Source organism: Heterocephalus glaber, unplaced genomic scaffold (genome assembly GCF_053883595.1).
Source record: "Heterocephalus glaber isolate CG9 unplaced genomic scaffold, H.glaber_assembly_v1.0 deba00001610, whole genome shotgun sequence".
Taxonomy (NCBI): domain Eukaryota; kingdom Metazoa; phylum Chordata; class Mammalia; order Rodentia; family Bathyergidae; genus Heterocephalus; species Heterocephalus glaber.
The window spans coordinates 24,748,265-24,771,218 of NW_028258381.1; the positions used below are offsets into that span (position 1 = coordinate 24,748,265).

At 37.6% G+C, this 22,954-nt stretch overlaps 1 protein-coding gene across 1 annotated transcript in view; it reads right to left on the reverse strand.

Annotated features, from left to right (window-relative positions):
- The window catches only part of LOC101699762 (cytochrome P450 3A9), a 48,615-nt gene that overhangs the window by 18,698 nt on the left and 6,963 nt on the right, over window positions 1–22,954 (reverse strand). Inside the window, exons 5-7 of the mRNA XM_004840239.4 lie at window positions 21,954–22,067; window positions 21,240–21,328; window positions 19,908–20,056 (exon numbers count right to left, since the gene is read on the reverse strand). Of these exons, the coding sequence (XP_004840296.2) occupies window positions 19,908–20,056; window positions 21,240–21,328; window positions 21,954–22,067 (352 nt within the window). The remainder of the gene's footprint in view (window positions 1–19,907; window positions 20,057–21,239; window positions 21,329–21,953; window positions 22,068–22,954) is intronic.

The following is a 22,954-nucleotide window of genomic DNA, read 5'->3' on the forward strand; positions in this document are numbered from 1 at the left end:
CCACCTGGGCCGCTGGGCTGTGCACAGGGACACCTTCCTCCAGCTTTTTGTTCTTGTCCTTTGGGGACTTGACAGACTTCTCTACCACAGAGTCATTGCTGAGAGGGGGCAACAAATGCCAGCCATGCACAGGAAGGTACTGGCCCACTGCATCAGGAGTCCATGGTGCTCCTGCCACCACACACAGGTGCTCAGACCTTGGCATCCAGCATCCACAGGGCTTGGCTCTGAGGTACAGGATTTTCAACTTTGCCCCAACACTTCTCCATGATTTAGATTCTACTCCAAGAACAAATATCAGATGTCTATAACATATTTCATTTCAAACAGAGTGATCACCCAGTAAGGAGCCAGTATGGACAGAGAGGCATGGCTGCAGGCAGGTCCAGCCAGGGTGCCTCCCTAACCCTGGATACTTGGGCTCAAAAGCCCCACCCAAAAACTCACCAGGAAAAGAGCTGCACAGGTGCACAAGCAACAGCCAGAGGCTGGCCCGGATACCATCAGTAAGTGTTTGCAGATCCCAGTGAGAAGCTAGTGTGGACCAGAGCAGCACAGCTGCAGGCACATTGAGCCAGGGTCCTGCTCCAACCCTGGTTGCTTGGGCCCACAAGCCCCCCAGCCAAAGCCACACCAGAAAAAGAGCTGCACAGGTGCACAAGCAACAGCCAGAGGCCTGCCTCAATAGCATTGGTAAGTGCACACAGAACCTAGCCAAAACCCTGCCCAGACACCAGTGAGTGGGGTGCTCAGCCCCCAGCCAAAGGCCCTCCCAGAGAACAGGTATGTAGGGGGGCAGGCCCTAGCCAGAGGCACACCTAGATACCATCCCAACTGTGCACAGGCCCCAGCCAGAACCCCGCTCAGACAACAGTACAACACAGGGATCCAGAAGGCCACCACTCTGAACCAAGGAATTGGCACATAGGTGAGCAGAAGAAGGCATCGCTGAGGCTTGCTGAGAATTAAAGGCCACTGGGTGAGCAAAAAGTTGCTTCAACAAAGGTGCAGTAGGTTGCATCTGTTGAAATGAGAGGACACGTACACTAGTCTCAAAACCAGACTTCCAGTTCACCTAAGGCCACCCAAAAGGGCAACGAGATAAAATAATCTGATACTCAAGCATCTGGACTCCTGGAACTGGCAACAAAAGAGGATCTGGAAAAAATGAAATCAGAAATAATTTCTCGGGATGCTGTACCAAGATCGCGAATCCCGAGGAACATGCCAAATCAGCCCGCGCCCCGGAAGCAATCCACTCGACGGCCCCCCCCGCGCCGCTCCTCTGGCCTCTTCTCTGTACAGCCACCTGGTTCCACATTACAAAGTCTTAGAGGACACCGGACCATCAGACCACTGTAATGGGTAAGTGGGAGTCATCTTCACCTCCCATCTGGACCGGGACTATCTTCAGGGGAAGGGCAGCTGGAATCTGCAATACACCTCTGCAGAGTTCGACCCTACAGGAGGACAGGGAGCTCAAGACTTGCAGCCAGAAATCTGCCTGAATCTCACCGTCTGTGACTAGCTTGCTGAGACTCATTGACTTATATCTGGACACTGCTACCTACATTGTCTATTGTGACAGTAGAGACATACCCTGAAAGAGGCCCTTCATCTTCATTGTTATTTTTATTCCCAAAATTAGTATTATTAGTTTTCCTTTTCTCTTTTCTTTTCTTTTGCTCCTCTTATCTTTAATTTTTTTCTTACCCTTTGCAAATATTTGTTTTTCTCTCCTTCTGTTTCTTTTCTTCTTTCTTTTCTCTTTCCTTTCTCTCTCTCTTACACTCACTCTCTTGCTCTCCCACATTGTTCATCTTCTCTTTTTGTCCCTGTTTTGGTCCTTATTCAGAGTTCTTCTTTATTTTCCTATTATTCTCTTTTTCCTTCTCATCTGTGTCCTCTGGCCACACTGCTAACCTTCCCCTATCCTTCTTCCCATCTAACCCTCCCTCTCCAACCCCTTCTAACTCCCCATCCCAAAGGGTAAAGTTGTTATATTGAAGAGTTTATTCACTATATGTTGGGTTGGTCCTCGATCTTGATTTAATTCACACAGCTAAAGGTGATAGATTAATAACTACCACAAAATGTCATTTTCAAAGATGTACTCAATGTGATGGTATTGCTGATTGTATCACTTGGGCTAAGGTGTTGGTATTGATCTAGTCAATGAACCTTCCTAGTAAAAGGAAAATGAGATAGCCTTAGAGTCAGTAGAGACTCAAAACTTAAAGACCAGCTATATCTGGAAGACACCTCTGAGAAGCAATCATTCCATAAGGGTTCTAATTACAAGCAACAAAGATACCTACAATAAGCAATTTCAAACTATCAACCCAGGAGTTAAACCAAGGACAGTACCAAAAACAAAAATGAGAAACATTTAAGCAAGGCACAAACTCAGACTTCCACCCCACCAATGGTATATCTTGAGGGAAATGAGATGGAAAAGTCCCAGAACCAACCACCTGGATACCCTGAACTGATAGCACAGGAAGTAACAAAACAGATGAATGAGGCTCTAGAAAAATTCAAAGAAGAAATAATCTCCCAGATATCTACAGCAATGGTAAGCACAGTGAAAGACATGTTTAGAGGATCTAGAATGAAAACAGATAAAAAATATAGATGAGCTCAGAAACACCCTGGAAGCCATGAATACCCAGCATAAGAAATGGAAACGATCATCACCCAACATAAGAAAGAAATGGAATCCATGAAACAGATTCAAACAGATATTCAGGAGATCAAAAACTCCTGTGAAAGTATCCACAGCAGATTAAGGGAATCTGAAGATAGAATATCAGATATAGAAGACAGGATCGATATAGAGAGCATGAAAATAGAGATTTTTTAAAAATAGTAAGGGACCACAAGAAATCAATCCAACAACTGCTAGACGATGCAAAGAAGAATAACATAAGACTGATAGGAGTCCATGAAAAAACAGGAGAGAGCACAATTGACATTGAAAAGCTGTTCACAGAAGTAATAGTGGAAAACTTCCCACACAGAGGTAGAGAATTGGACATACAGATAAGTGAGGCATATAGAACTCCAACTAGCCATGATCAAAAAAAAATCTGCATCTAGACATATAATAGTCAAGATCTCAGAAACCCAACAGAAAAACAAAATCCTACAAGCAGTTAGAGAAAAGAAACAAATCACCTACAAAGGAAAGCCCATCAGAATCACAGCAGACTTCTTAACACAAACCCTCAAATCAAGGAGAGCCTGGAGTCAATGTTTTTCAGCCCTAAAAGAAAATAACTTCCAACCTAGACTGTTGTATCCTGAAAAATTATCTTTCAAAATCCATGGGGAAATTAGATACTTCCACAAAAAAGAACACCTGAGAAATTCCATGAACCCCAAAACAGCACTACAAGCAATTCTAAACAATATCCTAGAAAAAAGCAATGAATATCACAACTCCATGAGGCTCAACAGAGGGAAGCCACCAGGTAAGGTAAGACACTAAAGAGAAAGGGGGAAAAAATAAGAAGTAAAAGAGCCAACAAAAGTAAAACATCATGACAAGGATAAATCAATATCTATCAATTATGACCCTCAATGTTAATGGCCTTAATTCTTCAATCAAAAGAAATAGACTGGCAGGATGGAGTAAAAAGGAAAATACAACAATATGCTGTATACAAGAAACACACCTAACTCCAAAAGAAACTCATAGACTGAAAGTAAAAGGATGGAAAACAATTCTGGATGCCACAGGAACCCAGAAGAAAGCAGGGGTAGCAATCTTATTTGCAGACAAAGTAGATTTCAAACCAAAACTAATAAAGAGAAACAAAGATGGTCACTGCATCCTTGTGAAGGGAACAATCCAAGAGGAAGAGATGACAATCCTAAACATATATGGACCAAATACAAATGCCCCCAACTATACAAAACAAATATTAATAGACATGAAAAACCAAGTAAACATTAACACAATTGTAGTGGGGGACCTCAATACCCCACTATCACAAATAGACAGATCATCTAGACAGAAAGTTAACAAGGAAACTCTAGAACCGAACCAAGCTATTGAACAAATGGACTTAATAGATGTTTACAAAGTGCTCCACCCCACAAAATTGGAAAACACATTCTTTTCAGCTACACACGGGTCATTCTTCAAAGTAGACCACATGCTGGCTCATAGGACATGTCTAAGTAAATGTAAAAGAACTGAACTTATCTCCTGTGTATTATCAGATCATAATGTAATAAAATTGGAGATCAATAACATAAGAAACCACAAAACCCCAACAAACACATGGAAACTGAATAACACCTCTTGAACAACCAATGGGTCACAGAAGTAATTAAAGAAGAAATTAAACAGTTTCTACAAATAAATGAAAATGCCAGTACAACATACAGGAATCTATGGGACACAATGAAAGCAGTTCTACGAGGGAAATTCATAGCAGTGAATGCCCATATTAGGAAAACAGAGAAAACTCAGATAAATAACCTAATGCAGAACCTCAAGCTCCTGGAAAGAGAAGAGCATAACGAATTCAAAGCTCATACAAGAGAGGAAAGTATAAAGTTCAGGGCAGAAATCAATGCAATGCAGACTAAGAGAACAATACAAAAAAAATCAATGAATCCTAGAGTTGGTTTTTTGAAAGAATAGATAAAATCGACAAACCTTTAGCCAACCTTATCAAAAAAAGGAAAGAAAAGGCACAAATAAATGCAACAAAGAATGAAAAAGGTGAAGTCACAACAGATCCAACAGAAACCCAGAGGATCATCAATACCTACTTCGAGAACCTCTACTCCAATAAAGTGGAAAACACAGAAGAAATGGGCAGATTCCTAGATACATGCGAATTGCCAAAGTTAAATGAAGAAGATATAGAAATTCTAAACACCCCAATTACAATGAGTGAAATTGAAAATGTAATAAAATATTTACCAACAAAGAAAAGCCTAGGTCTGGATGGCTTCACTGCTGAATTCTACAAGACATTTAAAGAAGAACTAATGCCATTACTCTTTAAATTCATCAAGGAAATTGAAAGGGAAGCAATACTTCCAAATTCATTCCTGGAAGCAAGTGTTACTTTGATTCCAAAACCAGGGAAAGACCCAACCCAAAAAGAGAACTACAGGCCAATCTCCCTAATGAACATAGATGCGAAAAATCCTCAACAAGATACTGGCCAACAGAATACAGAGGGTCATCAAAAAGATCATACACCCTGACCAAGTTGGATTTATCCCAGGGATGCAAGGATGGTTCAACATTTGTGCATCAATAAATGTAATACACTGTATTAACAGAGTCAAGGACAAAAACCAAATGATCACCTCAATAGATGCAGAAAAAGCATTCAACAAAATCCAGTACCCATTCATGATAAAAATCCAACAGATAATTGGAATAGAAGGTCTTTATCTTAACCTGATTAAGGCTATCTATGAAAAACCAACAGCCAACATCATACTCAATGGTCAGTAACTGAAAGTTTTCATGCTAAAATCAGGAACAAGACAAGGATACCCACTATCACCACTCCTGTTCAACATAGTTCTGGAAATGTTTGCCACAGCAATTAGAAAAGAGAAAGAAAGAAAAGGAATAAAGATAGGAAAAGAAGAAGTTAAACTGTCATTATTTGCTGACGATATGATACTTTACATAGAAGACCCAAAAACTCTGCCAGAAGACTTCTAGACTTAATTGACAGATTCAGTAGAGTAGCTGAATACAAGGTCAACACTCAAAAAACAATAGCCTTCTTGTACACAAATAACAGACTCACTGAGAGAGAAATTAGGGAAACAATTCCTTTTACAATAGCATCCAAAAAATGAAATATCTAGGAATCAATCTAACAAAGGAAGCAAAAGACCTCTACACTGAAAACTACAGCACTATGAAAAAAGAGATTGAAGAGGATACAAGAAAATGGAAAGACATCCCTTGCTCCTGGGTAGGAAGAACAAATATGGTGAAAATGGTCATAATTCCAAAACTACTATATAGATTCAATGCAATGACAATTGAAATTCCAACAATATACTTCACAGAACTAGAGAAAACAATCCAAAAATTAATTTGGAACCATAAGAGACCTAGAATAGCTAAAGCAATTCTAACCAACAGAGGCATGGCTGGGGGTATCACAATCCCCAACTTGAACCTATACTACAAAGCTACTGTGATAAAATCAGCATGGTACTAGCAAAGGAACAGACCTGAGGATCAGTGGAATAGATTAGAAGATGCAGAAGTAACTCCAGACATGCTCAGCCGCCTTATCTTTGACAAAGGAGCCAACCACCATCATTGGAGGGAAGATAGCCCATTTAATAAATGGTGTTGGAAAAACTAGATTTCAACCTGTCAAAGAATAAAACTCGACCTATACCTATCACCATGCACTAAACTAAGATCAAAGTGAATTAAGGATATAAATATTAAGGCAGAAACACTAAACTTGCTGGAAGATAAATTAGGTAGAACTCTTGAAGACATTGGCATAGGAAAAGACTTCATGAACAAAACCTCAGCAGCACGGAAACTAGCAGAAGGAATCAACAACTGGGATCTCATTTTATTAAAAAGCTTCTACACTGCAAAAAAACCCACCAACAGAGCTACCAGACAACCTACAATATGGGAAAAAACATTTTAGCAGCTGTACCTCAGAGAAAGGACTACTATCAAGAATATGTAAAGAATTGAAAAATATCAGACCCCCCAAATTCAAAGACCCAATTCAAAAATGGGCATCTAAAATGAACAGATATTTCTCAGGCAAAGAGGTAAAAGTAGCAAACAAGCATATCAAAAAACATTCAAAATCACTCGTCATTTGAGAGATGCAGACGAAAACAACACTGAGATTCCACCTCACCCCAGAAAGAATGGCTGCTATCAAGAAATCAACCAATAACAAATGCTGGTGGAGCTGTGGGGAAAGAGGAACACTGCTGCACTGCTGCTTGGAGTGTAGACTGGTTCACCCACTGTGGAAACCAGTATGGAGATACCTCAAAGAACTAGGATGGAAGTCCGATTGACCCAGCTATTCCCCTGCTGGGTATCTTCCCAAAAGAATTAAAAGAATCATACCACAGCGATATATGTGCACCCATGTTCATAGTGGCACAGTTTGTAATAGCTAAAGCCTGGAAGCTGCCCACATGCCCAACAAGTGGAGACTGGATAAAGAAAATGTAATTTTTAAAAAATAAAATGGAGTACTACTCAACCATAAAGAACGATAAACTAGAGTCATGTATAGCTAAATGGATGCATATTGAGGCCATACTCTTAAGTGAAATAAATAGGACACACGTGTGTAAATACTGAAGTTTCTCTAGTGTGAGAAACTGATAGTGTAAACAAAGGTTAAAGTGATTAAAATGAATAATTGATAATTTGAAATAGGAAAAAAGGTCCAAAGATGAAAGAGTGAAGAGAGAGGAAGGGGAAAGGAAAAGAGGGAAAGGAAAAACTATGAGAAAAGAAAAAAAATGGAAATGAAATCTATGTAAATAGGGAAGGGTGGAGGGGGTGAAGGGCACACAAGTAATGGGGAAAAAAGTAAGAACCAAGATATATCATGTACAGGTACAAACACCCAATGATAAATGTAAATGAATTGTATACCTAAAATGTACCAATAAAAGAACTAAAAAAAAACCAACATAATTTCTTTAATAAAAAATAAAAAAATAATTTCCCAGGTAACAACAGAGATTGTGCCTATAGTGCAAGCCATGATCAAGAAATATAGAGCAGACACAGATAAAAATAGAGGAGCTGAGGAATAAGATGGAATTCCACCACAGGAAATAAATGGAATCCATATGACAGATACAAACAGATATACAGGAGATTAAAATCTTCATTAAAAGTTTATGCAGCAGAATGAACCAATGTGAGGATAGGATTTCAGATATAGACGATAAGTTTTTAATTAGTGACCAGGAAAAGAAAAATTTCTTAAAAATAGCAAGGAATCACAAGAAAGCAATCCAGCAGCTACTAGATGAGGCAAAGAGGAATAACATAAAACTGATTGGATTCAGTAAAGAAACAGGAGAGAGTGCAAACAACCTAAGAAATCTTCACAGAAGTAATGGCAGAAAACTTCTCAAGCAGGAGAAGAAATTTGACATACAGATAAGTGAGTCATATAGAATTCCAACTAGCCATGAATAAAAAAAAATGTACCTAGGCATATAGTAGTCAAGACTCCAGAAACCCAAGAGAAAACAAAATACTACATGCAGTTAGAGAAAAGAAACAAATCACATACAAAGGAAAGTCCATCAAAATCACAGCAGACTTCTCAACACAAACCCTCAAGGCAAGAAGATCCTGGAGTGATGTATTTCAAGTCCTAAAGGAAAACAACCTCCAACCCATACTGATGTACTGGGCAAAGCTATCTTTCAAAATTGATGAAGAAATAAGATATTTTCATGACAAAGAGTGACTGAGGAACTTCATGAATACCAAACAACCATTCCAAATATTTCAAACAATATCCTAGGAGAAGACAATGAGGATCACAACCTCAGGAAGCCCAGCAGAATGAACCCATCAGGCAAGACAAGAAATTAAATGCAAAGGGGAGAATCCAACAAAAAGAAAAAGTCAGGACAAGCCTAAGTCAATACATTTCAGTTATAACCATCAATGTTAATGGTCTCAATTCACAAATCAAAAGCAATAGATGGCACAGTGGGTCAAGAAGCAAAATCCAACAATATGCTGTATACAAGAAACACTTAATTCAAAAAGAGATTCATAGACTGAAAGATAAAGGGTGGAAAATAATACCCTATGTGACAGAAATTCAAAAAAGGCAGGAGTAGGTATCCTATTTGAAGATCAAATGGATTTCAAACCTATGATGATTAAGAGGCATAAGGAAGGACACCACATCCTTTAAAAGGAAAAATCCCAGAGGAAGAGATGACAACCATAAATATATATGCACCAAATGCTAGTGCACTCAACTATATAAAATGAACACTAACAGACATGAAAAATGAAATAAATGAAATAAGCACTAATATAATAGTAGTGGGGGACCTTAATACCCCAGTGTCACAAATAGATAGATCAACTAGACAGAAAATGAACAACAAAATACTAGAACTCAATCAAACTCTTGAACACATGAACTTAACAGATAGTCACCGACTGTTCTTCCCCACAATATCAGAATACACATTCTTTTCAGCTGCACATGGGTCGTTCTCCAAAACAGACCACGTACTCGCTCATAGAGCATGTTTAAGTAAGTGTAAAGGAATTGAAGTTATCTCCTGAATATTACCAGACCATAGTGCAGTGAAACTGGAGATCAATAGCAAAAGAAATCACAAGAATTTCATAAACACATGGAAATTGAACAACATGCTTCTGAATAACCAATACATCATAGAGGATATTAAAGAAGATATCAGACAGTTTCAACAGTTAAGTGATAATGACAATACAACATATTGGAATCTATGGGACACAATGAAAGCAGTCTTACAAGGCAAATACATAGCCTCATAATACTCATATTAGGAAAACAGAGAGAGCTCAATTAAACAACCTGATGCTGAACCTCCAGCTTGTAGAAAAAGAAGAGGAGGACAAACCCAAAGTTCATACAAGGCAGGAAATTATAAAGATCAGAGCAGAAATCAATTCAGTGGAGACTAAGAGAATGATACAAAAAAAATCAATGAAGCCAAGAGTTGGTTCTTCAAAGAATAAACAAAATTGACAAGCCCTTACATGAAACTTACCAAAAAAAGGAAAGAAAAGGCCGAAATCGATGCAATGAGGAATGAAAAGGGTGAAATTACAACAGATCCAGCAGAAATCCAGAGGATCATCAATACCTACTTCCAGAACCTATATGCCAATAAGATGGAAAATACTGAAGAAATGGACAGATTCCTAGATATGTGTGAATTACCAAAGTGGAACAAAGATGACCTCAAAATTCTAAACAACCCAATATCAATCAATGAAGTTGAAAACATAATTAAAATCTTACCAACTAAGTAATGCCTGGGTCCTGATGGCTTCAATGATGAATTCTACAAGATATTTACAGAGGAACTATTGCAACTATAGATTAAACTCTTCAATGAAATTGAAGGGGAAACAATATTCCCAAATTCATTCCTGGAAGTAAGCATCACCTTGATCCCCAAAGCAGAGAAAGACCCAACTGAAAAGGAGAACTATTGGGTAATCTTACTTATGAACAAAGATGCAAAAAATCCTTAATGAGATCCTGGGAAATAAATGCAGAAGATCATCAAGAAGATCATACACCCTGATCAAGTAGGATTCATCCCAGGGATGCAGGAATGGTTCAATTATGCAAATTAATATATTTAATACACTATATTAAGAGAGCCAAGGACAAAAAACATGTGATCATCTCAATAGATGGAGAAAAAGTGTTCAACAAAATTCAACATGCATTCATGATACAAACCCTACAAAAATTTGAATAGATCGTCTCTATCTCAACCTGATAAAAGCCATCTATGAAAACCCAACAGCCAATATCATACTAAATGGTCAAAACTGAAAACTGTCACCCTAAAATCAGGAACAAGACAAGGATGTCCAGAATCACCACTCCTGTTCTACATAGTTTTGGAAAGATCAACCACAAAAATTAGACAAGAGAAAGAAATAAATGGAATAAAGATAGGAAAAGAAGAAATTAAATTCTTATTATTGCAGACGACATGATACTCTATATAGAAGACCCCAAGGACTCCACCAAGTCATCTAGACATAATAATCAAATTTAGTAGTGTAGCTGGATACAAGGTCAACACACAAAAGTCAACAGCTTTCCTGTACATGAACACCAGACTCACCGAAAAAGTAACTGGAGAAACAGCTACCTGCAGAATAACATCCAAAAAAATGAAATACCTAGGAATCAACCTAATGAAAGGAATCAAAGACCTGTACTCTGAAAACTACAGCACTCTGGAAAAACAGATGGAAGAGGATATCAGAAAATGAAAAGAAATCCCTTGTTCTCGGGTAGGAAGAACAAATATAGTGAAAATGGCCATACTTCCAAAACTGCTATATAGGTTCAGTGCAATCCTAATTGAAATTACAGCAGCATACTTCACAGAACTTGAGAAAACAATACAAAATTTCATTTGGAACAGAAAGGAACCTAGAATAGCAAAAACAATTCTAGGCAATAAAGACAATCCCCAACTTGAAACTATAATACAAAGCTACTGTGATAAAAACAGCATAGCTCTGGCAAAGAAACAGACCTGAGGACAAGCAGAACAGATTAGAAGATGCAGAAACAACTCCAGACACACTCAGCCACCTCATCTTTGACAAAGGAACTAAACACTGTTACTGGAGGAAAAACAGCCTCTTTAATAAATGGTGCTGGAAAAAACTGGGTTTCAACCTCCCAAAGACTAAAAAACTAGACCTATGTCTCTCACCATGCACTAAACTAAAATCAAAATGTATGAAAGGTCTAAATATTAAAACAGAAACACTAAACCAGGTAGAAGAGATATTAGGTAGAACTCTTGAAAACATTGGCGTAGGAAGTGATTTCATGAACAAAACCTCAGTTGCCTGTGAACTAGAACAAAGAATCAACAAGTGGGACCTATTCTTATTAAAACACTTCTAAATAGCAAGAGAAATCACCAATAGTGTGAAGAGACCACCCACAATGCGGGAAAATTTTTTACCAGCTGTTTCTCTGACAAAGGTCTACTATCTAGAATATGTAAAAAACTTAATAAAATCAGATTTCCCAAATTTAAGGATCCAGTCCAAAAATGGGCATCTGAAATCAACAGACATTTCTCAGGCAAAGAAGCAGAAATACCAAATAACCATATGAAAAAACGTTCAATATCACTGGTCATTGGAGAGATGCAAATGAAAACAATGGTGAGATTCCACCTCACCTCAGAATGAATGGCGACTATCATGAAATCAACCAATAACAAATGCTGGCAGGGTTGTGAGAAAAAAGGAACACTTCTCCACTGTTGTGAGACTGTAGACCGGTTCAACCACCATGGTAATCTGTATGCAGATACCTCAAAGAACTAGGATAGGAAGTCCCACTTGACCCAGCTATTTCCCTACTGGGTATGTTCCCAAAAGAATTAAAAGAATCATACCATAGTGTTATATGTGCACCCATGTTCATAGCAGCACAATTTGTAATAGCTAAAACATGGAAACAGCCCAATTGCCCAGTAACTGAAGACTGGATAAAGAAAATGTGTGTGTGTGTGTGTTTTAAATAAATTGGAGTACTATTCAGCCATAAAGGATGAGGAATTAGAGGCATTTATAGCTAAATGGATGCACATTGGGATGATATTCTTAAGTTAAATAAAGAGGACAGACATTTGCAAACACCGAATAGTTTCTCTAGTGTGAGAAACTGAAAGTGTAAATAAGGACTAAAAGGTATAATAGATACTGTGAAATAGGAAGAAAAGGGGCAAAGGGGAAGTGGAAGAGAAAGTGGGAGGGTAGGGAAAAGGAAAGAAGGGAATGGAATTAACATGAGAAAATGAAAAATGGAAACAAAGTCTTTGTGAATAGGGAGGGATGGAGGGGCTGAAGGGAGGGCAGGGGAATGGGGAAAAATAAGAACTAAGATGGATTATGTAAAGGTGCAAATATCTGATTTTCAAGTACTAAATTGAACAGGAATTGTGAGAATGGACACTCTTGGCTCTTTCCTGATTTCAGAGAAAATGTTTTTAGTTTTCTTCACTTAACATGATGTTGACTGTAGTTCTGTTCTACATAACTGTTACTATGCCGAGGTAATATCTTTCTATACCTAGTTTTTTAGGATTTTACCATGAAGGGATATTAACTTTGTCAAAGGCTTTTTCTGCTTCTTTTTAAATTATCATTTAATTTCTATTTATGGGGCATATTAATTTATGAACTTTTATATATTGAAGTATCCCCTTCCCTAAATCATGGATTAGCAGAATTAATATTTTTTAAATGGCCATACTACCACAAGTGATCTACCAATTCAATACTACCTCCATCAAAATATCAATGGTGGGCCGGGGATTTAGCTCAGTGGTTCTGCTGCTTGCCTCACAAGCACAAGGACCAGAGTTCAATCCCTGGTACCAAAAAAAAAAAAAGTCACCAGTGAGACAAGTGACATTTGCCCTTGTTGCTTTTGCTATCTGCTGGCACCATGAACTGTTGCCCCTCTGCCACCCTGCCATGGAGTCAGCTGATTATCAACTGAGACCTCTACAAACTGGTTATCTTTTGGGTAGAATCACTAGGTTAGCTGTCTTGAGATTCATATGGGGAAGCATGGCCATATGCCAAGAGTGAAGCAGCTTTCCTCCACTATGCCCTTCTGCCATGATGTTTCTGCCTTGGAAGCAGCAAACGATGGACTGAAACCTCTGAAAGCATGAGCAGAAATATACTTCCCATCATCTTAGTTGCAGATGTCAAGTACTTTGCTCCAGTAATTGAAAGGGTTTTGAGCCCCCAGCACAGAGGGGGCTTCCGGGTCAATGTGCCAAAGCTCCCAGTGCAGAAGGGTCTTCTGGTCAATGTGCCACAGCTCCCAGCACAGAGGAGGCTTCTGGGTCAATCTGCCACAGCTCCCAGTGCAGAGGAGGCTTCCAGGCCAACCTACTATCACTCTCAGCAGAGAGGAGGTGAGCTGAGTGGTTGCCAGCAGCACCACCCCCACATCAAAATGAGAAGACATGTAAAGAAGCCTCAGAACCAGACTACAGCAACCCCAAAGCAAAATGAGATGGAACACTCTGATACTCAATCACCTGGACTCCCTGAACTAGCAATGAAAGAGGATCTGGAAAAAATGAAATGAGCAATAATTTCTCACATAACAGCAGAGGTTGTGCCCATAGTGCAAGACATGATTAATAAATCTAGAGAGGACACAGATAAAAAGATAGAGGAGCTGAGGAACATGATAGGATCCTAACACAGGAAACAAATGGAATCCATAAAACAGATGCAAACAGATTTCCAGCAGATTAAAAACTCCATTCAAAATCTATGCATCAGAATGAGCCAACATGAAGACAGAATTTCAGATATAGAAGATAAGATTGCAATTAGTGACAAGGAAAAGAAAAATTGCTTCAAAATTGTAAGGGCCCATGAGAAAACAATCCAGCAGCTGCTAGATGATGCAAAGAAGAATAACATAAGACTGATTAGAGTCAATGAAGGAACAGGAGAGAGTGCATAGGAAATAAAAAAATGTACACAGAAGTGATGGCAGAAAACTTCCCAAGTAGTGGAAAAAGAACTTGACATACAGATAATTGAGGCATATAGGACTCCAACTAGCCTTGATCAAAAAACATGTACACATAGGCATATAATTGTGAAGATTCCAGAAACCCAACAGAAGAACAAAGTTCTACAAGCAGTTAGAGAAAAGAAACAAATCACATACAAAGGAAAGCCCATCAGAATCACAGCAGACTTCTCAACACAAACACTCAAGGCAAGAAGAGCTTGGAGTGATGTACTTCAAACCCTAAGGGAAAACAATCTCCAACCCAGACTGATGTACCCTGAAAAACTATCTTTCAAAATTGATGGTGAAATAAGATACTTTCATGACAAAGAGCACCTTAGGAACTTCATGAATACCAAACCAGCACTCCAAGTAATTTTAGACAAAATCCTAGGAAAAGACAATGAGGATCACAACTCCAGGAAGCACAGAAGGATGAATCCACTGGTCACAAAAAGAAATTAAAAGCAAAGGGAGGAATTCAAGAAAAAGAAAAATTCATGACAAGGATAAGTCAATATGTATCAGTTATAACCATCAATGTTAATGGTCTCAATTCACCCATCAAAAGAAACAGACTAGCAGAATAGGTCAAGAAACAAAATCCAACAATATGCTACATACAAGAAACACACTTAATTCAAAAAGAAACTCAAGTTTGAAAGTTGAAGGGTGGAAAACAATACTCCATGTGACAGGAACCCAAAAAAACCCAGGAGTAGCTATCCTCTTTGCAGATCAAGTAAATTTCAAACCCACACTGATTAAGAGAGACAAAGAAGGATACTACATCCTTGTAAAGGGAACAGTCCAACAGGAAGAGATGACAATCATAAATATCTATGCACCAAACACTAGTACACCCAACTATATAAAACAAATACTAATGGACATGAAAAATCAAATAAGCACTAGTGCAATAGTAGTGGGGAACCTCTATACCCCATTGTCACAAATAGATAGATCAACTAGAGAAAAAATAAGCAACAAAATACTAGAACTCAATCAAACTCTTGAACAAATGAACTTAACAGATGTTTACAGAGTATTCCACCCCACAAAATCAGAATACACATTCTTTTTAGCTGCACATGGGTCATTCTCCAAAAAGTACCACATACTTGTTCATAGAACATATTTAGGTAAGTGCAAAGGAATTGAAGTTATCCTCTGTATATTATCAGACCATAGTGAGATAAAATTGGAGATCAATAGCAAAAGAAACCACAAAAATTTCATAAACACACAGAAATTGAACAACATACTTCTGAATAACCAATGGGTCACAGAGGAAATTAAACAAGAAATCAGACATTTCCTTCAATTAAATGACAATGGCAGTACAACATAGATTCTGATCTATGGGGCACAATGAACGCAGTCTTATGAGGGAAATTCATAGCAGTGAATACTCATATTAGGAAAACAGAGTAAGCCCAATTAAACAACCTGATGCTGAACCTCAAGCTTCTAGAAAAAGAAGAGCAGGACAAACCCAAACCCATAGAAAGGAGGAAATTATAAAGATCAGGGAAGAAATCAATGCAGTGAAGAGTAAGAGAATGATACAAAAAATCAATGAAGCCAAGGGTTGGTTCTTGGAAAGAATAAACTAAATTAAAAACCCCTTAGCCAATCTTATCAGAAAAATGAAAGAAAAGGCCCAAATCCATGAAATTAGGAATGAAAAGGATGAAATTACATCAGATCCAGCAGAAATCCAGAGGATTATCAATACCTCCTTCGAGAACCTATATGCCAAAGAGATGGAAAACAAAGATGGAATGGACAGATTCCTAGATACATATGAATTACCAAAGTTGAATGAAGAAGACCTCAAAATTCTAAACAACCCAATATCTATCAATGAAATTGAAAATGTAATTAAAAACTTACCAACTAAGAAAAGCCCAGGTTCTGATGGCTTCACTGCTGAATTATACAAGACATTTAGAGAGGAACTACTGCCACTACTTTCAGTGAAATTGAAAAGGAAGCAATACTCCTGAAATCACTCCTGGAAGCAAGCATCACCTTGATCCCCAAAGCAGAGAAAGACCCAACCGAAAAAGAGAACTATAGGCCAATCTCACTCATGAACGTAGATGCAAAAATCCTTAATAAGATACTGGCAAATAGAGTACAGAAGATCTTCAAGAAGATCTTACACGCTGAGCAAGTGGAATTCATCCCAGGGATGCAGGGATGGTTCAACATATGCAAATCAATCAATGTAATACACTATATCAATAGAGCCAAAGACAAAAACCATATGATAATCTCAATAGATGCAGAAAAAGCATTTGACCAAATTCAACATGCATTTATGATAAAAACCCTACAAAAATTTGGAAGAGACGGTCTCTACGTCAATCTGATAAAAGCCATCTATGAAAAATGAACAGCCAATAGCACACTAAATGGTCAAAAACTAAAATCAGGAACAAGACAAGGATGTCCACTATCACCACTTCTCTTCAATATAGTTATGGAAACTTTAGCCATGGCAATTAGACAAGAGAAAGAAATAAAAGAATAAAAATAGGAAATAAAGAAGTCAAATTGTTGTTATTTGCACATGACATGATACTCTATATAGAAGACCCCAAGGATGCCACCAAAAGTCGTCTAGACTTAATAACCAAATTCAGTTAGAGTAGCTGGATACAAGGTCAACACACAAAAATCAATTGCTTTCCTCTACACGAACAATAGCCTCACGGAGAGAGAAATATGGCTGCTACCCAGAAATCAACCAATAACAAATGGCGGTGGGGCTGTGAGGAAAGAGGAACCCTGCTCCACTGCTGGTGGGAGTGTAGACTTGTGCAACCACTGTGGAAATCCGTATGGAGATACCTCAAAGAACTAGCATGGAAGTCCCATTGACCCAGCTATTACCCTGCTGTGTATCTTCCCAAAAGAATTAAAAGAATCATACCACACTGATATATGTGCATCCATGTTCACAGCAGCACAATTTGTAATAGCTAAAACTTGGAAACAGCCCAAATGTCCATCAATTGGAGTCTGGATAAAGAACCTGTGGTTTTTTTAAAAAAATAAAATGGAGTACTACTCAGGCAGAAAAAATGAGGAAATCAGAGACATTTATTGCTAAATGGATGCACATTGAGGCGATACTCTTAAGTGAAATAAATAGGCCACACATGAGCAAATACTGAATAGTTTCTCTAGTGTAAGAAACTGAAAGTGTAAAGGACTAAAAGGTATAATAGATAATGTGAAATTGGAAGAAAAGGGGCAAAAGGGCTGGGGAAGTGGGTGAGGTAGGGGAAAGGAAAGAAGGGAATGGAATTAATATGAGAAAATGAAAAAGTTGTAACAAGGTCTTTGTAAATAGGGAGGGATGGAGGGCTTGAAGGGAGGGAAGGGAAAGGGGAAAAATAAGAACCAAGAGAGATTATGTAAAGGTGCAAATTTCCAATGATGAATGTCATATTTATACCTAAAATGTACCAATAAAAGCATATAAAGTAAAAAACAAACCAATGGCACTCTCTATAGAATTAGATAAAACAATCCTAAAATTCATGTGGATATTTAAAGATCCAGAATAGATAAAACAATTCTAAAGAAAAAAGCAAGGCCAGAGGCATCACAATATATAATTTCAAATTATGTACAAGTCATAGTAACACACAGAGTATGGTACTAGCACAAAAGTAGGCACATAGAACAATGAAGTAGAATAGATGGCTCAGAAAGAGACTCATGCAACTCCAGCCATCTGGTTGTTGACAAAGGAGTAAAAAATACACCTTAGAAAAAATACAGTCTCTTTAACAGATGGAGCCTGGAAAACTAGATATCCATACATAAAACAATGAAACTAGATCCCTGTCCCTTACCCTGTACAAACATCAATTGAAAGTAAATTAAAGACACAGGTGTACGACCTGAAACTTTGAAATGCAAGAAGCAAACATAGGGAAACACTTGTCTCAGGCATGAGCAAATACTTGTTGATAAAGACTCTGGTGGTTCAGCAAATAATGACAAGAATTAACAAATAGAGTTACATCAAATTAGAAAGCTTCTGCACAGAAAAGAAAAAAATAAACAGAGTAAACAGAGTCTGCACAGAAAGCAAGAAAATATTTACCAGCTACTTTTCTGGCAAATAATTACTATCCAGAATATATAAAGAACACAAAAAACTTAACACCAAAAACTCAAATAACTTAATCAATATGTAAGCAAATGAATTAAACAGACTTCTCAAAAGAAGTGCAAAAGGCCAATAAATGTACCAGAAAATGTTCAGAAATGCAAATCAAAACACACTGAGCTTTTATCTTATCACAGTCAGAATGGCTATCATCAAGAATATAAAAGACAATATATGCTGATAAAGATATGGTAGAAAAGGAAATTTTTACACTGTCTGTGGAAATATAAACTAATAGAGCCACAATAAAACTCAGAGTGGAAGTGCTTTAAAAAAACTAAAATTAGAGTTACCCCTTGATACAGCTATACCACTCCTCAGTATATTCACAAAATGATTAAAGTTACCATATTACAATGACACCTGGAAACCCATGTTTTTTGTGACACAATTCACAATAAACTAAACTGACTGATGCTATGCTGTCAATAGATGAATGGCTAAAGAAAATGTTGTATATACACACAATGTAATATTTTTGGTCATAACAATGAAGTCAAATCCTGCAATTTGCAGACAAATAGATGAAACTGGAGATCATCATGTTAAGCACAAAAAGCTGGATTCAGAAAGTCAACTATTACATGTTTTCTCTCATATGTAAAATCTAAAAAATATTTAGAAAAAGAAAGAAATTACAGGAAAATAGATGAGAAACTACCAGGAAAGTAGAAGGGGATCAAGGGAGAGTAGAGAAAAGGGAGGAGGTAATGGGAGAGTTAAATTAATCAAAGTATGCTACATGCATATGCAAATATGTTGAAATAAAATCCCACTATTCCATACTGCAAATATGAACCAATAAGATTAAAGATAAAATAGAAAAATAACTAATAATAGTTTTTCAAATTCAAACTTGTACATGAACATCCATTGCAGAGCTGTTTCCAATAGCCAAAAGATGAAAACAATCCAAATGTATGTTAAGTGATGAATGCATCAACAGAATGTGCTACGTATGTGCTAAGGGATATTCTCTGGGTATAAAAGGAGGTAAAACACTGATGCACACTGCACAATGACTGAATCTTGAAAACACAGCGACAAATGAGAAAAGTCACCACAAAAGGCTGTGTATCATGCAATTCCATTTAGATGACATCTCCAGAAAAGGCAAATCTACACAATTAGAAAAGAGATTAATATTTGCCTAGGCCAGAGGAGGATAGGGAAGTTGATAATTACAAAGTACAGGTTTTCAAATTGATAAAAATATTTTATAATTGTTAGTGACGATGGCTGCAATTATCTTTAAATATACTGAAAAACCATAGAATTCTACCACTTAAATGGGGGAAATAACATGGTATGTGTAGAATATCTCAATTGTTTTATTTCAAAAGAGAGAAAGAATAAAATAGTAGACCACCTACATATTAAGAGGAAAAGTGGATCAAAAAATTGAAATTTTAAGATCTTCTTGATTTTTTCCACAAACGGATCTTTTGGGTTGTTGAGGGAATCGACATTCACTCCAAATGATGTGCCAGTGGTCACATCCATGCTGTAGGCCCCAAAGATGCTGAGTAGAGAAAGACATGAAAAATTAAATTTTGCACTTCTCTGCCATCCTTCTGTTACTTACTGAGCAAGATGTGGGAGTAGATTCTTATGACCAGGAAAGACAGAGACCCACACCCTGCCAGAACTATCTGTGGGACAGTCTGCACACTCTATGCTCCCCTGACTCACTCTTGTTGAGTACTTATTGAGGGCCAATGATGCAATTCCCCCTTTGCTGGGGTGACAGGGACATAAGGTGATTTAAACTGACAAATACAGATAAATTACAATCATGTGAGTGGGATGTGCAAACACCATTCATCATCAGGACAAGGGTGGAATAATTGACTCTTCCAGGGGAAACAAGAAAGGCGACAGACCTAGGGCTTGATTCATCCTAGAGCCTGTGCACATAGCTTATTCTTCACACATCACACAACAGTAACATCCTGTTCTGAGTGGCTAGGAGCATCATCCTTCTTATCCATATCCTTTGTTAAAGCTCCTGATAGATCTATTCTTCCCCTCCTCCAGGAATCTGAGGTTGACCTCAGGGCAGAATCATTCCTGCAGAATATGGAAACCAAGACTATTCCTAATTTAAAACTACAGTAAATCTCTCCTGTTTGGACTTGCAGGATCCCATATTTAAGGAACCACGTGTCTCCTGCTTGGCTCTTACATAATTCCAAATGTTCCAGTTAACCAACAATTGATGTCATTGTCCTACCAAAACCTTTCCAGGACCTTCATTCTGTTGACATTAAAGGAAAAGGAAGTGATGAGGAGATTTAATATTTACTCTTTTATGACAGTCTCTATAACTCATGAAGATATTTCAGTTCATTTCCACATTGTCAATTTTGTGGCCCATGTAAGATCTACCAATAACTCCAAGGGCCTTCTCTTCCCACCACTTCCTACCCTCTACACTCACAAGTTGGCACTATCATGTTTTGTTCTTTCTAAACTATACTTTTTCTCCTCCAGAATAGCCAAAAAGATGATTCAGCAGCTAAATTATTCTTGACCCCTGTGAACAGAGGGAAGACTCTCCCCTAAATTCCCAACTTTCTCTTGGAAGATAGCCTTTCTTGGATGGCCTGTTGAAACTGTAACACAACACTACTGTTTTTCTCTGGTCACTGGAGTTACTCAGCCGAGGAGTAGTTCAGAAGCCCATCCAGTGCACTGCAACTTACTCTTTCATGGAGACAGGTTCACCTTTCTTGGCTCTCTGTCTCAGGTTTTTCACTAGTACATCTCCATACTGTTCAATGATGGGGAACATCTAAGCACAAAACACAAACACACCACGACTTAAGTAGATGAGGATACTCAAGTTCTATAGTCTATGGCTTGCCCAAAGATGAACTCATAATTTGTCATTTATAGTGAATCTGTTTTTGGAATTGAAAGAAGTTTAATTGTACCATCTGTTGAGGAAGATGATAGGGATATTCATAAATTTAGAATTTTAGTATTTTAAATCTCAAGTAAAAATTAAAGGAGGATTACAAAATCAATAAATATAAAGTGCAAAAAACCTAGTAAATATCCTTCCTTTTCCAGAATTTATCTGTTTCTAAGAAAGCAGATCTGTCTTTGCCAGAAGTAGATATCCTTTGTGGGGTTTTATTTTGATAGTCTTACTTTATAGTAAACATATTTAAAAACATATTAGTATGGGAATGTATATTATGGTAGATGTTTGTCTGTGAATGCAGTATTGGCATCTTTGACGTCCTAATACTGAATCTTATAAAATATATTGCAGAGCATAAAGATAAACTCCCATCTTTAGGAAGTTCCAACTCACAGCATCACCCTTTGGAAAGGCTCTATGCTCCTAATTTCTATGGGTCTGCAGATTCATTCTTTAAGTTTCCTATTAAAAGTCCTCTTATATTTTTTACCTCCTTGAGTTTCCCAGTGGTGAATGTTGGGGACAGCAATGTTCGTATCCTCTTCCAGTCTTCATCTTCAGATAAACTGATGGCTTTCTTCATAAATCCCAGTGGACCAAAAGACTACAGTCCAAAGAAAAAGATATTTTGTCCTATGTAAGTTTTGGAGGTTCCCATAATTAGATGAATTTCTAGAAATGTATCTAGAAATGCTTAACAGCTACTTAGTGGCTATGTGTCAGGTGACTGGCCCTATGTCAGACACTAAATAAATGTTTATTACAAATGACTAGCTTTCTCGGAGGTGCTACAGGCAATTTAACTTCTGCAGGATTTCCACATGGTTGGGGAACTCTTTTTCCCAGCAACAAGCAGGACAAAAACCTACTACAATCTCTTGGGTGAAGCAGAGAGGAAATAGATAAGTTAGAGATATAAGATCCCCTGGACAACTGTAGGTTGCCTTAGACCAGTTCTATCTTTGTTTTTATAGATGGCATGAGCACCTAGATAATGCAAAGCCTAGATATGGTGTTTTTATAAAAAGTAATACTTAATACTCAAAGGATTAAAACTAATTGTTAATCTGGGGAAACAAAGTAACTTTGTGGAAGTTCTTTTCTGTTAATTTTTTTTTTTTCCTCCAGGGACATATGAAAAAAGAATGGTGAATCTTTCTCCCACCTTGGAGCTGACCCATCAATGCAAGCTGTTTGAAACTTACCACCATGATCTAAAAATGTATTCTGTATTAAAATGGACATTTCCAACAGTTATTCATAATAAAAGTTAAGACGATTATGAAGGAAACTTCCTCAACTTAATAAACAATTCTACAGAAAACATGTCTTTTGCTAACAAAGCACTTACTGGGGAAACACTCAATGTTTTTTACCCTAACAACTCAAAAAATGTCTCAATCAGCCAGGCACAGAAAGACAGATTAAAATAACAGTCATGTGAATGAATGCAAGGTAGTGATCACAATAGGTTTGGAAGAAGCCGTGGAG